This window comes from Hipposideros armiger, unplaced genomic scaffold (genome assembly GCF_001890085.2).
Source record: "Hipposideros armiger isolate ML-2016 unplaced genomic scaffold, ASM189008v1 scaffold_38, whole genome shotgun sequence".
In the NCBI taxonomy this organism is placed as follows: domain Eukaryota; kingdom Metazoa; phylum Chordata; class Mammalia; order Chiroptera; family Hipposideridae; genus Hipposideros; species Hipposideros armiger.
The window spans coordinates 2,364,952-2,382,959 of record NW_017731388.1 but is presented as its reverse complement, the minus strand read 5'-3'; the positions used below and the strand labels follow the sequence as shown (position 1 = coordinate 2,382,959).

Here is an 18,008-nt window from a genome sequence, read left to right as displayed (position 1 = left end):
GGATGGGGTGGGGAGTGCGGCTCCAAGTCTCGGTGTCTGTTGGAGGTGGCTGGCGGGGACCGAGGTCCGAGAGAGGGGCCTTTTAAGGTATTTCCCTTAGTTTTCAACAGGGTGGGGGTAAAGAGGGGGAGGGGGATGCAGTTCAATTACCCTGCAGGCCGCACAGAGCCCTGGTTGGCCCGATTTGTGCAGTTTAGAAAAAAGTAGGGATGGGGCCACAGTTACAGGACCTGAGGTCAGAGGGGATAGGTAGAGGAAGTGTGGATTAGGGGCTAAAGAGCCCCAGGTCAAGGTCACGCTGGGCCTGGAACCTCCTGAACTGCCATCCTACTCTCTTTATTGGCCAGGTCCCACTTTGGTCCTCAGTTTCCCCATCAGTGTTTCCTGGCTGGTCTTGGTGGGAGAGGAAAACTGAGGCAAGAAGACCCGAGGGATTGCTGGGTCCTGGTTGGCCAGGCTGGCTGGACCCCTGCTGCATCCTTTGAGGCCAGGACAGAGGAATGATGGGTCAGCTGGTGGTGGCTTGTGGAAGTAAGAGGGGGATGGATTATGAAGGATTATTTGGGAAGGAAATTATTCTGTCAGATGGGCTTAACTCTCTGGAGGTGGAAATGCTTGGCTTTAACCTCTCATATGCAGCCAATCTCTGCACTGTGCCTATTATTGCTTATATCCCTCCTGCCCTCTCACCCCTATTTTTGCTGTTAACACTTGATCTTTCCAGGAAGGAGTTCAGTGAATGCAAAGAGGAGGGAGGATGCTTCCGAAAGGAGCACTAAACAGTTGAGGCCCAGGTTCTGGTGCCTCTCATGCTCTACTGCTCATTAGCTGGGTGGCCTTGGGCAAGTCGTGTCACCTCTCTGAGCCTCCTTTTTATCCTCAAGGATATGGGAATAAGAAAAGGTTGTTATGAGGATGAGTTGGGATAATGTGTGGGAAGTGCCCAGCACAGTGACTGACACATGGTAGGTGCTCAGAAACATAGCAATTGATTGTTACCAATTGGTAGCTCCGAGGGCCAAGTGTTACCTCGTAGAAGGATGCTGATGGAACAGGCAGGTCAGCGAGTGAATCCATTTGCTCCTGGGTGACCTTGCTCAAGCAACATACACAGCCTTGCAGGGGGCATCTCTCCACCTGTAAACTCCGGGTTGGAGTGCTCTCCTAGCGGAGGTGAAAAGGGCCTGGTTCACAGTGGGCACATCTGTACTGTTTCTGCCCTTTCCTTGTCTTCCACCTTTCTGACTCCCTCAGCCTTTTCTTCTCCAGGTTGAGAGTGAGTTTCTGCGTTTCCCTCCATCTGCCTCCTTGTTCTCTTCATCCAGAGCAGACTTTTTCCATCCTTAACCCCAGAACCTTCCAGTGTTCTTGCTTCTCCCCACTCCACCCCGTCCCAATCTTCCTTCCTGCACCTGTATCTTTCTTTTAATAACAACGAACATTTGTACAGTGCCCCAGGCCTTAGAAAGCACTTCAGCACATTATCTGATTTTATTCTTTTAATTCCATCAGAGCATAAAATAGGCCGAAAAATCCTGTTGTTTTACAAATAAGGAAGCCAAGGCACCCAAAGGTTGAATGACTTTCCTAACGCCTCACAGTGCAATTCCTCACTTATTTCTGTTTCTGGGCCTTTGTGCTTCCTCTTAACTATCCCTCCTTCTTGCCTACCAGCAGACATTTCTTGATCCTCACCTGTCCCTCCCCCTTTGCCTTCCTTCTCCTGCAGCAGCAGATACTGTTAGAGAGAATAAGTGGATAAATGTTCTCGCAGCGAAGGGTCTGAGGGCCAATGGGGGGGACCCAGAGACTCAGAGCAGTGTGACAGAAGGTGGCCTTTTGTATAGCTGCCTCCTGTGTGGAAACAGAGGGGTGCTAAAGTTGACTTCTGGGGGTGTGCCTGCCTGCCAATTCTGGCATGTGCTGGGGGCTCAGGATACACCAGGCTGCAGCAGCCCTGCTCTACTCAGTCAAGGCCAACCACGAGAGGGAGAGGTGGACTGGCAGGGCCGTGGCTGGATGGACAGATGGGGTTTGCTATAGGATTTTCCTTTGTAGGAAATGGGACCCACTGGTGGTGTGAACCCCACCCAGCTGGCAAGTCTCCCCGTAAACCACAGCAGCTCTTACTGTTGCCCTGCCTTTTCCTCTTGCTGGGAAGGGCAGCATGAGCCCCAGAGCACACAGTAGAGCTCTGTCCTCCGGGTGTTATAACCAGGTCAACTTGGAGGTCCTCTCATCCATCCCCCTACCTCAACACGGAACTCATTTAACAAATGGTTACTGAGCATTTAACATGTGCCAGACACTGTTCTAGGTGCGCAAGATAGATAAGGCCTTTGCCCTCATGGGGCTGACATTCTAATCGGGGAGACAGACAACGTATTGGCAAATAAGTCATGTAAGGAAATGAGTTAGAGCAGTGGGTGAGAGAGGGATTAGGCTCTGGTGGCCTAGGAAAACTTCTCAGAGGAAGTATTGTGTAAGATGAGACCCAACTGATGTTCCTTGATGATCTGAGAGATGAAAAGAGCGAATGCAAAGGCCCTGAGGTGATACGAGCTTTTCAGGCTTGAAAGAAGGCCGCATGGTGGAGAGTAGTGAGCCCTGGAGGGTTTTTGAGCATGAAAGACATGATCTGATCTCCACTTTGAGAAAGCCACTCTGGCCTTGAGGAGGGAGTGGGAGATGGGCCAAGATGCCACTGATGTGGCCCAGGTGAGAGAGGCTGGTGGATTAGTCCATGGCACTTGCAGGAAAGACTGTGAGAAGGGGCCAGGTCTGGGATGCATTCTGGGGTAGAGCCCAGAGCCTGGCTGATGGATGGGATGTTGGGTGTGAGAAAGAGAATGGGCTCAAGGATGACTCCTAGGTTCTTGGCCCTCATAACTGGGTGCACGTGGTTCCATTTACTGTACTGAGATAGATGAAGTGTGTGAGAAATTTCTAGGAAGAAGGTGCCAGGATTTCTGCTTTGCTTGGTCTCTTATTTCACAGTTCTCCCACACACTGGGGATTTCTTGCGGAGGTTGATTCCTCTCCTGTCCGCTTAAATTCATTCCACTCTGGACACCCCTCCAGCAAGTGGCTGGTTCTGGATGTCTTCATTTCCCGCCTTCCAGACTATTCTTGCAGCATGAACCCATCACTCAGAGAGGGGCTGTATTATTTATGTGTAACAATACAATGTAACAAAGTACCCCCAAATTTAATAACTTAAAGCAGCAACAGACATTTATTATCTCATACAATTCCTGTGGGTCAGAAATTTAGGAGTGGCTTAGCTGGGGTTTCTGGCCTGGAGTCTCTCAAGGAGTAGCAGTCAAGATGTCAGCTGGGCTGCAGTCATCTGAAAGCCTGACTGGGGCTGGAGGACCTGCTTTCAGAGTGGTTCATTCATGTGGCTGGCAAGTCGGGGCTGGCTGTTTTCAGGAGGTCTCAGCTTCTTGACACATGGACGTCTCCATAGGGCTGCTTGAGGGTCCTCATGACATGGCAGCTGGCTTCCTCAGAGTGGGTGATTCAAGAAAGAGCAAGGCGGAAGCCACAATCTCTTCTATATACTAGCCTTGGAAGACAAACTGTTACTTCCACAGTATCCTATTGGTTACACAGCTCATCCCCACTGAGAGTGGGAGGGGCCCGTACGAGGACATACATAGCTGGAGGCAAGAATCAATGGGTGCCATCTTGGAGGCTGACGCCCGTAGATGCCCAGCAAGAGGGCTATGCTGACCTGGCTCCTGGGAGGCCGCAGGAGTGGGAATCAGGCATAGCTGGATTTAAACTCTACCCCTGCTGCCCTCCAGCTGTGTGAGCTAGGCTGTAGAGGATGAATTGCACATTGGCATATACTAGGCACCTTTCTCCTTTTTGGAACCACAGGCGAGGACTGGAAAGGAGCCCAGATATTCTGTGCCCGGTTCCTTGCCACTTGGACGTGCTTGAGAGAAAATGCTCAGTGCTGGTAGAGGAGGGGCCTCCGTTCTCAGCTCAGAGTAGATGTTACATATATGGTTATTACACAAATAAGGGCACTGAGGTATAGTGCATCCTCAGCTTCTAGAACAGTGTCTGGCCCATAGTAGGGGTTCCAATGAAGGAGGAAAAAAGGGGAATAAAGGAATGCTGAGAAACAAGAGGTTCCTATTTAGGGAGCGGCTGGGCAGGGGGCAAATGAGAGCTGCAGGAAAGAAGGAACAGTGAAACCATTTTCTAGTTGGGGTATAACTCACATACTGTCAAGTAAACAAATTGATACATTGGTATGTATATGAACCAGATGAAAATCTAGGACATTTCCAGCACCCCAGAAGCAGCTCATATGCTCCCCTCCAATCCATATCCCCCAAAGGTAACTGCTATTCTTACTTGTACCATCAGAGATTAATTTTACCTGTATTTGAATTTCATATAAATTGAATCATACAACATGTTTACTCTTGCGTCTGGCTTGTTTCACTCGACATTATGTCCTGGAGGCTCATCTGTGTTCCTGCGGGTTGCAATGGTTCATTCTTTTTTATTGCTATGTTGTATTCCCTGGGTTGACTCAACCACAATGTATTTACCCATTCCACTGTTGATTGCCATTTGGGCTATTTCTAGTTTTGGGCTATTACGAACAGACCTGCTCTAAATATTGAATCACCCTTGTCTACACAGAACTTTGTAATACACAAAAGGTTCCCGCTGCTCTTCTCAGTTCTGTGAGGTGGGCAGGGCTCATGGTAACCCCATTTTATAGATCTGCAATTGAGGTCCAGGGAGGGTAGCCACGTTGGCTGAGGGCATCTGGGCACAGTGGCCTTTTGCATGATTCTGGCACTGCCCTGGGATAAGTGGGTGGGGAGCAGGTGAGAAGGTAATGAGGATGAGAGCGAGCAAGAGAAACAGAGATGAATAGAGAGAAGGGGCCAGTTCAGGCACTGGACACTCACCATAGTTCATGGAAACCCTGGTCCCCAGCTCTCCTCCTAAATCTCTGAAGGAAGCAAATTCTAAGCCTCCCTTAGTCCCCACCCTTGTGTCACATAGGGGTTCTTATCTGGCCCCAATTGTTTCTCTCCTGTTGGGGATTTAAAGTGAATGGTCCTGGATTTGCCTTCCACTTGTATTTTAGCACACGCACAGTGTGTATATACACAGCAGATTTTCTTCTCTTTGGTTTTTCTCCTCACGCACCCACTATGATTCCACAACCTCCATGTACAGTTTATTTATTCATGGATTTATGATTTTAAGGAGATTTTTAATTTTAGAGTTGATTTACAGAAAAGTTGCAAAGGTAATACAGAGAGTTTACCTGCGTAGCCCACACTTTCCTCTAGTCCCCAGATACGTTTTTGAGAAATGCTTTTTTAACTCCTGATTTGCCCCTTGTTTTGAAATAGTAGTCTCAGCTGACAAAAGCAGCTCCTTCCAGCAAAATGCTAATTGTCCATCCCGGGTCAGGTAAGAGTTAAATGAAAGGACCAGACATGAATTTTTGGCCAGGCATCCCTCAGCCTCTGGGCAGCAATTTCTCACCTACTCTCCTCCCAGACCTTGTACCTCCCTGTCCTAAGCACCAGGTGAAGGGAGAAGGGAGGCTGCGGCAATGACTAGGTCTCCCCCCCTGAACCAAAGGGGCTTAAATCCTATTCTTTAAGCTTGAAAGGAAAGGAAATCCCATAATTAACCCCCACCTTTCAGTCACATTACACATCACCTTTCCTGCTCTCTCATAAACACACCTGCAGCCTTCCTTTGCAGTTGTGTTGGAGGCTTGTTGTATATGCTCCTGCTCCCAGGAATAGTTGGGTTGGGGGAGGTTCATGGCCCCAGGACCCGTCAATTGCTCTGAGCCCAGTGGAGTGTGTAAGCTCTTTGGCCTTGGAGACAGAATGTTGAGTTTAAATCCTGACTGTGTCAATAACTGGCTGTGTGACCTTGGGCAAGGTACTTCACCCCTCTGAGCCCCAGTTTCCTCATCTGTAACATAGGGTGATTATAGTAGGACTTATCTTGTAGGACCCTTGTGAGCACTGAGAATGACAACCCAACTACAATGCCAAGCGCAAAATTAAGTGGTCAAAAAGTTGCTAATATTTACTATTTTGCATTCCTCCTGCCTTCTCCTAACTTATAAAAGGTGGGGAGAATTTGTGAGACCAACAAAACTTGCTGAGGCACTGGTGTCCAGGCTGGAAACTTACTATGTTTTGCTTCTCTTCTCTCTCCTTTATCAAGGAAGAGTGAGGAAATTGTGCAGGTGAATATAATGTGTCTTTTGCTTGTTTGCTTGCCTCAGGGCACCTGAGACCGGCAGCAGCGTTTCTGACCTGGTCTGTACATTAGAATCACCTGGGTGATTTAAAAATACTGATGTCCGGGTCCTATTCCCCAGAGATTCTGATTTCATTGGTTTGGGGCATGACCCAGGCATTGGGATTTTAAGAAGTGGCAATCAGTGATGGGAGTGTCAAATGGCAGAACCATTCCGGAAAACATCAAACAAATCAAGGTGTGGACAGGTCATGCTCCTCTGAAAAATAGGGGAGTCCTTCCTTGCCTCTTGCTAACTTCTGGTGGTTTGCTGGAAATCCTTGGAGTCTTTTGGGTTAAAGATGGATCACTGCAATTCTCTGTCTTCACATGATATTTTCCCTGTGTATCTTTCTGGACAATAGCCTGACCTTTCTGTAAAAGTTACATGTACACTTGTCATGTGACCCAGCCATTCCATTCCTAGGTGTCTACCCAAGAGAAATAGAAATGTGTACATAAACAAACAAACAAACAAACAAACAAACAAACAAACAAACAAACAAACTTGTACATAAATAGTCATAGCAGCTTTATTCATAGTAGCCCAAACTGGAGAAACTGAAATATTCCATAATAGGGGGATGGACAAATTCTGATATAATGGTCCAGTGGAATACCACTCGGCAATAAAAAGAAATGGACTTGTCAGGCACAGCACCTGGATGAATCTCAGAAACACTGTGCTGAGTGAAAGAAGCCAGTTGCAAAAGAAGATGTACTAGATGATTCCATTTTTATGAAATTCTCAACAAGGCAAAACTATCATGACAGAACGCAGACTAGGAGTTTCCTGGGACTGGGGGTGGTGGGAAGACTGACTGCAAAAGGAGGTGAGGGAACTTTTTTTTGGGTGAGAGAAATGTTCTTTATCTTAATTGTGGTGGTGGTTATGCATGTTTTAACATTTGTCAAGCTCCTTGGACTATGTGCTTAAAAGGGATGCATGAGTTGTATATATGTTATATCTCAATAAAGTTGATTTAAATGAAATCTTCCCAGATGAATCTGCTTTGCAGCCACATCTGAGAAATGCTGCTCTACCACTTCTGAAGACCATCTCTGTCCTTTCTGTCTTGGTCAGCACCGAGCACCCACAAGTGCGTCAGTGCTTTGTGGGGCTAAGGGCCGCTCTTACTCTTTTTTTTTTTTGGTAACAACTTGTTGAGGTATAATCCACATACCATTCAACTCACCCATTTAAAATGTACAATTCAATAATTTTTTTTGTATATTCAGTGTTGCACAACCATCACCAATCAATACTAGAATACTTTCATCACCTTGAAAGGAAATCCTTTCCACTATAGCTATCACTCCTCAGTCCCTCCAGTCCTTCCCCTACCCCTTCTACGCCCTACGCACACTTCCCTGTCTCTGCATAGTTCCTTATTCTGGAGATTTCATGTAAATGGAATAACAGAATGTATGGTGTTTATGACTGGCTTCTTTCACTTAGCATGATGTTTTCAAGGTACAGCCTTTTTATGGCTAATATTCCACTGCATGAGTATGCCACGTTTTGTTTATCCATTCATCCGTTGATGGACATTTGAGTTGTGTCCATCTTTTGGTTAATATGAATAATGCTGCCATGGATATTCATGTACAAGTTTTTGTGTGGCCATATGTTTTTGCTTCTCTTGGGTATATATACCTAGAAGTGGAATTGCTGGGTCATATGGTAACTTGATGTTTACCTTTTTGAGGAAATGCCAAACTGTTTTCCAGTGTAGCTTATGTTAGTTTTCTAGGTCTGCTGTAACAAAGTACCACGATCTGGGTGACTTAAAATAATACAAATTTATTATCTCACTATTCCGGAGGCTAAAAATTCCAATCAAGGTGTGGGCAGGTCATGCTCCTCTAAAAACTAGGGGAGTCCTTCCTTGCCTCTTGCTAGCTTCTGGTGGTTTGCTGGAAATCCTTGGAGTTTCTTGGGTTAAAGATGGATCATTGCAATTCTCTGTCTTTATTTTCCCTGTGTATTTTTACATCATCTTCCCTCTGTGTCTGTCTGTCCTTGTGTCTCCAAATTTTTATAAGGACACCTGTCATATTGGATTAAGGTCTACCATCATGACCTCATTTTAATTTGATTACCTCTACTTCCTAATAAGGTTACATTCTGAGGTACTGGGGATTAGGACTTTGACATATCTTTTCTGGGTGACACAATTCAACCCATAACATACCGTATTTCCCCATATATAAGACGCACCCTTTTCCAAAAAATTCGGGGTCTGAAAACTGGGTGTGTCTTATGCAGTGGTTGTAGATTTTTTACTTGCATTTCCCACAAGTGATGAGGAGTTGTATGAATTTTATGTTGAATAAAACTTGAGTTCAATAACTTTATGTAATATATTTTTCAAATTTCAGGCCCCCAAATTAAGGTGTGCCTTCTACATGGGAGCGTCTTATACATGGGGAAATACGGTAGCTGTACCACTTTACATTCTCACCAGCAATGTATGAAGGTTCTGATTTCTCCACATCCTCCTCAACACTTGTCTGACTTTTTGATTATAGCTATGAAGTGGTATCTCATTGTGGTTTTTGATTTGATTTGCCCGATGGCTAATGATGTTGAGCAGCTTTTCATGTACTTACTGTTCACTTGTATATCTTTTTTGGAGAAATTTCTATTCAGATTCTTTGCCCATTTAAAAAATTAGGTTGCCTTTTTACTGTTGAGTTTTAAAACTTTTTAACTGTTGAGGATACAAGTCCTTTATCAGATATATGATTTGAGATGTTATTTTCCCATTCTGTGGGTTGTCTTTTCACTTTGTAGCACAAAAGTTTTAAAATTTTGACCAAGTGAAATTTATCTAGTTTTTCTTTTATGATTTCTGCTTTTGCAGACTCCATTGCCAAATTCAAGGTACCCCTATGCTTTCTTCTAAGACTTTTATAGTTTTGGCTCTTACAATTACGTCTTTCATCCGTTTTGAGTTAATTCTTATGTATGATAGGAGGTAAGGATTCAACTGCATTCTTTTGCATGTGCCTATCCAATTGTCCCAGAGCCATTTGTTGAAAGGACTATTCTTTCTCCACTGTATGATCTTGGCAATCTTGTCAAAAATCAATTGACCATAGATGTGAGGGTTTCTCTCTGGATTCTTAATTCTATTCCATTGATATATAGGTCTATCCTTACACCAACACCACACTATTTTAATTATTGTTGCTTTGTAGTAAGTTTTGAAATTGGGAAATGTGTCTTCCAACTTTTTTTCTTTTTCAAGACTTTTTGGCTATTCTGCATCCCCTTGAGTTTCCATATGAATTTTAGGATCAGCCTATTAATTTCTACAGAGTGGCCAGCTAGAGTTCTAATGGGGGTTGTATTGAATCCGATGATGAGTTTGGGGAATATTGTCATTTTAACAATATTGAGTCCTCTGACCCATGAGCATCAGATGTTTTTCCATTTATTTAGATCTTTAATTTTAACACTTTTTTGTAGCTTTCAGGGTACTATAAATTTTGCACTTTTGTTTTGTTAAATTTATTTGTATCTTATTCTTTTTGATGCTATTTTAAATGGAATTGTTTTCTTAATTTCATTTTATATTGTTCATTGCCAGTGTATAGAAATACAATTGATTTTTGTATTTGATAATTTATCCTGCAACCTTGATAAACTCATTTATTAATTCTAGTAGTTTTTAATGGATACTTTAGGATTTTCTATATACAAGATCATGTCATCTGTGAATAGAGATAGCTTTACTTTTTCCTTTCCAACCTGGATGCCTTTTATTTCTTTTACCTCTAATTGTCCTGGCTAGCACCACCAGTACATTGTTGACTAGAAGTGGTAAGAGCAGAAATTCTTATCTTATGCTTGATACTTATTTACTGACATTAATTGATTTTTAGTTGTTAAAACAACCTTTCCTTCCTGGGATAAATCCCATTTGGTCATGATATATAATTCTTCTTATTATATGTTGCTGAGTTCTGTTCTAATATTTTGTTGAGGGTTTTTGCTTCTCTTCCACTTTTTGGAAGAGTTTGTGAAGAAATGATGTTGATTCTTTAAATGTTTGGTAGAATTCACAGGTGAAGCCATCTGGGCCTGGGCATTTGTTTGTGGGTATTTTTTTTTTACTGCTAATTCAATCTCTGTATTTGTCATAGAGCTATTCAGATTTTCTGTTTCTTCTTGAGTCCGTTTTGGTAGTGTGTATCTTTTTAGGAATTTGTCCTTTTCATCTTAGTTATCTAATTTATTGACATACAATTCTTCATAGTATTCTTTCAAAATTCTTTTAATTCCTGTAAGGTCAGTAGTAATGACCCCTCTTTCATTTCTGAGTTTAGTACTTTGCGTCTTCTCTCTTTTTTTCTTGTTCAGTCTAGCAAAAGTTTGTCAACTGTGTTGACCTTTTCAAAGAACCTACTTTCTCTCTTACAGCGTTTTCTACTGTAATCGCTTTGTTTATAGCCACTGTTTATTGAGTCCTCTGCATGGTGGCTACTTGATAGTCATCCACTGAATTTTTGAAAAACCACACGCAAAGCAGATGTAATTGGCCGCACTGTCAAATGAGAAAACTGAGGTGAAACGCTTTGCACCAGTCTTGCAGCTAGTAGGTAGTGAACTTGGGGTTTCAGCTCAGGTCTTGAGTGCCTGGCTTCAAAGCCTGATGGGTTCTCACTATAGCAGGAGACTTTCCGTGTTCCACTTTATTTATTTATTTATTTATTTATTTACTTATTATTTTTTAAAGTTTGTAATGGAGGACAGTTTATTAGAACAGACAAAACGAGAGGGGGTCCTGACTGGGGTGCCCCCGCTGTGTTGCACTTTAGGTGCTCTACTTTCTGCAGCTGCGGCTTGTTTTCTGATTTCTAAGGGGAATGGCCGTGAGTCACCATTCCTTTGCATCACCTGTCAGTGGGTTTCAGCCTCACCTGGTGAGCCCATTAAGCATATCCCTGCTACCCTCAACTTTGGTTCAGTAGATCTGGGCTTGGCCCCAGTCATTCGCATTATTATTTAACACTTTCAGTGATTCTGATACAATGGTCCTCTGACAGCACCTGAGTAACATGTGTTTGCCCCTGGAAAGTCCTCAACTCCACTGGGTCCAGGGGCCCAGGAAGCCCCTGGTTCCTCTGGCCTCTGTTCCCCTGGTGTCTGCTTCCCCCGGGGTGGGGCTCAAGGATGACGTCTAAGTCTTGGGTTGGAAGCCATTTTCTCTCTGCTTTATAAAGATTTGCAAGAAGTTGTAACAACCATTCCCCCTGCCCCCAATCTTTTTAAAGTTGTCTCTGAGGTAGTAGAGTGTAGGACCTTCAGGAGTTAATAAGTAGGCTTGGAGTGTGTCATAAGCAGACACACACACACACACACACACACACACCCGCTCCCTATTGCAGCAAGGGGGCAAGGTTGGGGGAGAAAGTGACACTGAGCTATGACTGGCTTCTCATTTTCCTGGAATGTAGCTTCCAAAAGTTCTCATATTTTTCAGCGGTTCTGACTCTGGGGCTGTGTAAACATCACATGGAGGGGTGGTTTGCTTCATCTAAGAGATTGGACGAGTTAGTAAGGAGGAGGGTGGGAACCCCGAGCAGGGAGAGAAGGGCAAATGGGAGCTGGAGAAATGGAGCCAGAGGGGGAGAAAGGAGAGGGAAGTCCCGGGTCCTGTAGAAAGAGGACACGTGGTGAAATATGCGGGAGAGAACAAAGGCCCGCGGTTTCCCACTAAGAGTGTGAGGGATCTGGTGGGGCTGGTGTGTGCGGTGCAAGGAGGACAGAGAGCCAGTGCAGGTCAGGAGCCCTGTCAGTGGCATGGGAGGGAAGGGGGTGACTCCTGAGCCCTGGCCCACACTAGCCTCCCTGGCTGCTTTTAGCTTTTAGCTTGGGGGTCTTCGGTGCCTGCTGGAGTCAGCTAAGCAGGGGGAGTGAGGAGAGGGGGGCTTCCCTCTCGTGGGGCATGGTGAACCTGGCAGCTAGGACTTGCAGCCCCCTGCCCCTTGGGGCACCTGCCTTTGCCTGAGAGAAGCTGCTGGTCCTGAGGGAGGGCCCTGAGGTGCCGCCTGAGAACCCAGCATTCGCTCCTGGAGGCCACAACTCAGCCTTAGCCCCCAAGCCACTGACTGAGAACCATTTCCAGAGCCTGGATATCCTGAGACGGGGCCTGGTGGAGGTGGAACCCCTCTGGCTCTGGGCTCAGGTGGATTTTGACTTTGCCATTTACCTGAGCTGTGTTATAGGACAAGTCACTCAACCTCCAAATATGGTTTCCTCATGGGTATAAAAATGGTGACATTGCAAGGTTGCTGTGAGGATTAGAGAAAAGGTAGGTAAAATCCTGGCATGCGACTGGCTCTTTCTCAGTAGGTGATAACTCTTATTCTATTATTCTGAGACCCAAGGATAACAGACAGCGAAGTGCCCCAGAAATCCACCAGCCAGCGGCCTGGCCAGCTCCACAAGAATGACCATGGCCCACATTCCCTTAACCCGTGCCCCCGCCCCAGCCCCTTTGATTCTTACACCTGCAGTTACTCGCGGACCTATGAGGCCACCCTCCCTCCGTCTGTGGGTTCTGGCCCCTGGCTGATGAGTGACTTGGCCAATTGTCCCCTGCAGCCAGCAGGCGGGGTGGGATGTTAGTGGGGGACCATTAGGAGGAGAGGGGTGTGTGTGTCCTGGGGCAGAGCGAAGCACAGAGCAAGTCACAGATTAACCCCCTGGCCTGTTTCCGCCTGCTGGGCCAGGGCACCCAAGCGAGGGTGTCCAGAGGTGTCTGGGTTCAATCCGGGTTCTGTTCAGGAAGCAGGGGAGGAAGGTCACTCGTGGGTCATACGTGATTGTAAGAGCAGCAGAAAAACTCCAGTGCCTCTCCTGCACTTGGAAAATTACACTGGCTTGAATTCTACCATTAGTGCCTGGTGTACAAAGATCCTCTATCCTTGCACAGACAGGACCCCTTTAATCTAACCCTTACAACAACTTGAAAAGGTAAGCATTAATGTAATCCCTTAGGGCACAGAGGAGGAAACGGGCTGAGATGGTTGAGCAATGTGCTCACACAGCCAGGAAGGTCATGGAACCTGGACCCAGGAATTGAACTCAGGTTCTGGCAGAGCCTCTGGGGAGCATCTGACCTGGAGGTGGTGTAGCTGTAGACCCGATCCCATGTCTGGCGTTTCTTCTTCAACATTCACTCTCTCTCTGTAATCAGGCAAATTGCTTAGCCTCTTTGTGACTTGGGTTTCTGATCTGTAAGAATCATAAAGAGTCCCTGCCTCATAAGGTTATTGTGAGAATTAAATGAGTGAATACATATAAAGTGCTTAGACCAATAAATACCAGCAATTATCATCATTGCTCCCCTGTGAATGGGGTGCCAGGACTGAGGTTGCAGTTGGCTTGTGTGGAGGAAGTTCTGCATTCCTAAGCCCCTCTGAACCCCCAGGAAAGGCAATTGGAATAGTCCTTAATGGACCAGGGTGTCTTGTGAGATGGGGAGCTCTCAGCAGCCATCTTGCGCTATGGGGAGGGAGGTTGGGGGCAGTCAGGGTTTCTTTCATTCTAAGATTTGGGAGCTCAGGAGTCAGAACTGGATTTGTTTCCTGCTTCCCCTGCTTACAGCTGAGTGATCTTGGACCATTTTCTGAAATGCCCTGATTCTCAATTTCCTCATCTATAAACTGGGGTCATAAAGACCTTCCTGCAGGGTTGTGGTGAGGATTAAATTAGCTAGACATGGAGAGTGCTGCCAGCTCCTGGTGCATGGTAGCCAGTGATTTGTGACAGCTGTGGTTGTGGTGGTGACATCATGGTTATTATTATCACTGAATGCTGAATCTGGCTGTCTCCAGGTGATGGTCCCAGAGCTGGAATACCTGTGTATTCCATCTGTGTCACCTTGTCCCCAGGCCAGGACTGTTTACTATACTCCAGAGAAGGCCGCTTTCTTCCTCTTCTGCCTCCTTCGTCTGAGCAGTCCTTGTCTGGTCTGATTCCCTGATGCATCTGGGGGCCTTCCCAGGCTGAATTCCTCTTTTCTTATAAGGACTTAATTCTTTACCTGTCCTCTGGCTCTCATTCTGACCCCCTTAATCTATGTCTTCTTTAGGCCCCACTTAAATTCTTTTTTTTAAAATTTTGAAATGATGTTAGACTTACAGAAAGTATGTAAAAATGACAAAATAGTTTTCATGTACCCTTTGTTCGGTTTCCCCTGAAGTTGATATCTTACAGAACCATTGCACAGTTATTGTAACCAGGAAATTGACATTGATCTGATGCTATTAACTAATCTACAGATCTTAGTAGAATTGGGCCAGTGTTTCCCTTACAACCTTTTTTTTTTGTTTGTTTCTCGTGACGTTGGCACTCCTGAAGAGTACTGATTAGTTCTTTTGAATTTGGGTTTATTTGATTTTCTATTTCTATCATTCCTTCTACATTTATTAATTGGAATTCTGTACAGAATTGTTCCTTATTCCCCATTTGTTTATTCAATTTTTTGTTTATGTCACTGTGGAACCTGGATATGTACCTTATTTTATAGGTTATAATCCAATGTTATCATTATTTTTATTGGATCAGAATGACTCAGCTATGGCCATTGGGAGGGAGTTTCTTTAAGTTGGTAGGATCTATGGCTTTTGACCTCTTTTCTTTACTCCTTATTAGGGTTCTCCAGAGAAACACAACCAATAGGGGACAGGCAAGTCTGAAATCTTTAGGGGAGGCTGGCAGACTGGCAACTCAGATAGGAGTTGATGTTGCAGCCTTGAGGCAGAATTTCTACTTCAGGAAACCTCAGTTTTTTGCTCTTCAACTGACTGGATGAGGCCCACCCACATTATGGAGAGTAATTTACTTTAAGGTCAACCGATTGTAGATATTAACCACATCTACAAAATACCTTCATGCAACACTTAGATTAGTGTTTGATTAAGTCGTGGGCACAGTAGTCTTGCCAGGTTGACACAGAAAACTAACCCTTACACCCACCATGCATTCTATCAGAAGCATGAAACTCCTTTAGCTTTCCACATGTCAACATGGGTGGGTGGATGGAGAAAACGGGGGTCCCCGCAGGCCTATTCAGGATGGAAGTGTGCCATTCTCACCCAGGCCTCCTTAGTTTCCAGATTTGACCTTCGATTCCTACCCTCTCTGAGAGCGTGGGCAAATCGGCCCTTTCACCTGTAAGGTGGGAGAATCATTATTGTTCTGGGGCGGGTAGGGAGAATCAGAAGGATTTTAAGTGTCTGCCCTGGAAGCCTGAGTGGGAACACCCTCTCCACAGGGTTTGGCTTCTGGTACCTACCAGGACTTGCTGCCAAACTTTGGGGACACAGCTGGGGTGCCCCTCCCAGAAGGTGGTGTTAGCAGCAGCAGTTCCTCCCTCTGATCTGATCAGTTTGGAAGAGGGTAATCAGAGACCAAAGTGGGTTAACCACAGAGCCCAGGCGGGAATTGTGGCTATGGGCGCATGTGTACCTGCCTCTGTGTGTGTGTGTGTGTGTGTGTGTGTGTGTGTGTGTGTGAGAGAGAGAGAGAGAGAGAGAGAGAGAGAGAGAGAGAGAGGAAGGTCAGGTGGAGAATAATTGGAGATGCAGGATGCAGGAGACATTTTGGGACTGATTTCATCCTTTTCATTCCATCAAAGCATAAAACAGTCCAAAAGATCTCTTTGTTTTATTCACCATTATCACTGCATCCCAGTTATCCACCTGCCACAGCCCTGCAAGGGGGTCACAGCTGCTGAGCAAAGCTCTCTAACTGGGCAGGGTTCCTGAAGTTCTTGAGGCTGCTGGGAGTACGGAGGTGAGAGGCCCTGCTTTCCTAGAGTTGGAGAAGATGTGGAAACTAGGGAGTAAGGGGCCTTCAATGCAAGAGGAAAACCTCAGAGATATCCCCAAAGATCTTCCCTGCTGAGAGGGTCTTGGCATTCCTCCCTCCTCCCTGTGTGTCACCTGTCCTCTTCCTTTCTGTGTGGGTAAACTGAGGCCCCAGGTGGTTCTACCTTCAGTAGAGGAGTGGGTACCAGATATAATCACTGGGGGTAACCAGATTATTTTCTTGTTCTTGTGGAGGACAATCTCGGAGGAAACAGGTTGAAACCACAGCTGGAGGGAGTTGGGTCAGTTCTGAGGGGGTGCCTTCTGCTGCTAGGGAGCCAGGGAGGGGGCCCCTCGGGATGGAAGGAGCAGCTGGGAGCCCTTGACTGGGATCTCAAGAATAGGCGTGGCTGTGTGTGGCAAGGAGAGGACCAAGCTTTCCTGCACTGGTGATATGTGTCTGTAGGGGCAGGAAGATGAGCTGAGCTGCTGGGAGAATCCTGGAGTCCTAGCCTGCCTTGCACTGACCTGGGGAAAAACGGCACTGGCCAGCTATGCCCCCTGAAGACCACGTCTGTTCTCACGCCACCCCTGCATCCACCTCTGTGAGCCCAGCCTCTGGCGGTGACAAGATGCAGGAGATGGGACTGGTGTCAGTGAACATCCTTGGTAATGAACTTGACCAGCTCCAGCCTCGGTTTCCTCATCTGTAAGCTAGGGATAATGAAAATAATGTCTAGCTTGCTGGGCTGCTGTGAAGAGCTTTGGCAATGGTGCACAGCGTTCTGTTCCTGGCTAGGGCAATGAGTGGGGGTCTCCTTTGTGCAAAGCTGGCACTCCTTCCCCCTACTCACTGAGGGTTAGTGGAGGGTTGGCGGGGTCTCCCAGGACCTCAGCACAGGAGTGGGTTCCTGCCCTACAGGCAGTCCTCCCACTGCTCTCTGCAGCTGCTTCTCCTCCCCCGCCCCATCTCCCTCCTTCCCCACCTCCCCCACCTCCCCTCACTCGTAAGGATGATAAACACCCTGCCAGCTCTGAATAGGGCCTGACCTCAGCGGCGAGGCATCTCCCCTCGCCCCCCACCCCCCAGCCGCCGGCCCTGCATTCCTGGAGAGGACGAGGTTGGGCTGCTGCCACTCACCCCTCTCAGCCTCCTGGCCTCCTTTGTCCGGCTGGCTGCTGCCCACCCTGCAGCTTCCTTGATCCAGTCTCATCAGAGCCTTGAATGCCAAGATGGATCTCAGATAGGATAGTTAATAATAATAATAATAATAATAATAATAGTGGTTACTATTTATTAAGCAATTAGGCACCAGCTTCCATGCTAAAGTGCATTACATGGATCATGTTAATGAGTTCTCAAAACAGCCCTGTGAGGAAGTTGCTATTATTATTATTATTATTATTATTCCAGTTTTAGCATGGGCAGGGAGGGGAGGTGGTGAGGAGAGGAACCTGAGCCTCAGAGAGGTCAAGCTACTTGCCCAACCTCACACAGCTAATGAATGGGTGGAGCCAGAACCTCTGTGCTGCTCAAGTTCCAACACCCCTTCTAACCCCCTCCCTTTCCCAAGCAGCATTCAGTTCCCTTAACCCTGGTCCTCATCACAGGACCCTGGTCCTGAGAGAAGATGCAAGAATGGGAAGAAAGACTTGCTTAGGGACCTGGGCTTCCCTGGGGTCTCTCGGCTCCAGGAAAATGGGTGGGGCTCTCCAGGGTGCTGAGAGCTTTGTAGAGGAAGGTTTGAGTCCCTTATCATTGCCCCCCCTTTTTCTAGATGTCCAAAATTAGAAACCTGGGCAAGCAGGCAGCCCTCTCCAGGTCACTGCCCTAACCCCCTTTCTCTTGAGGCCTATTTCAGGCTCTGATGGAC

At 46.3% G+C, this 18,008-nt stretch overlaps 1 protein-coding gene across 1 annotated transcript in view; it reads left to right on the top strand.

The window, feature by feature from the left end:
- The window catches only part of LOC109380545 (SH3 and cysteine-rich domain-containing protein 2-like), a 76,207-nt gene extending 59,508 nt beyond the window's left edge, over window positions 1-16,699 (top strand). The window contains exon 4 of the mRNA XM_019638198.1: window positions 16,601-16,699. Within this exon, the coding sequence (XP_019493743.1) occupies window positions 16,601-16,699 (99 nt within the window). The remainder of the gene's footprint in view (window positions 1-16,600) is intronic.
- Window positions 16,700-18,008: the final 1,309 nt, after the last annotated feature.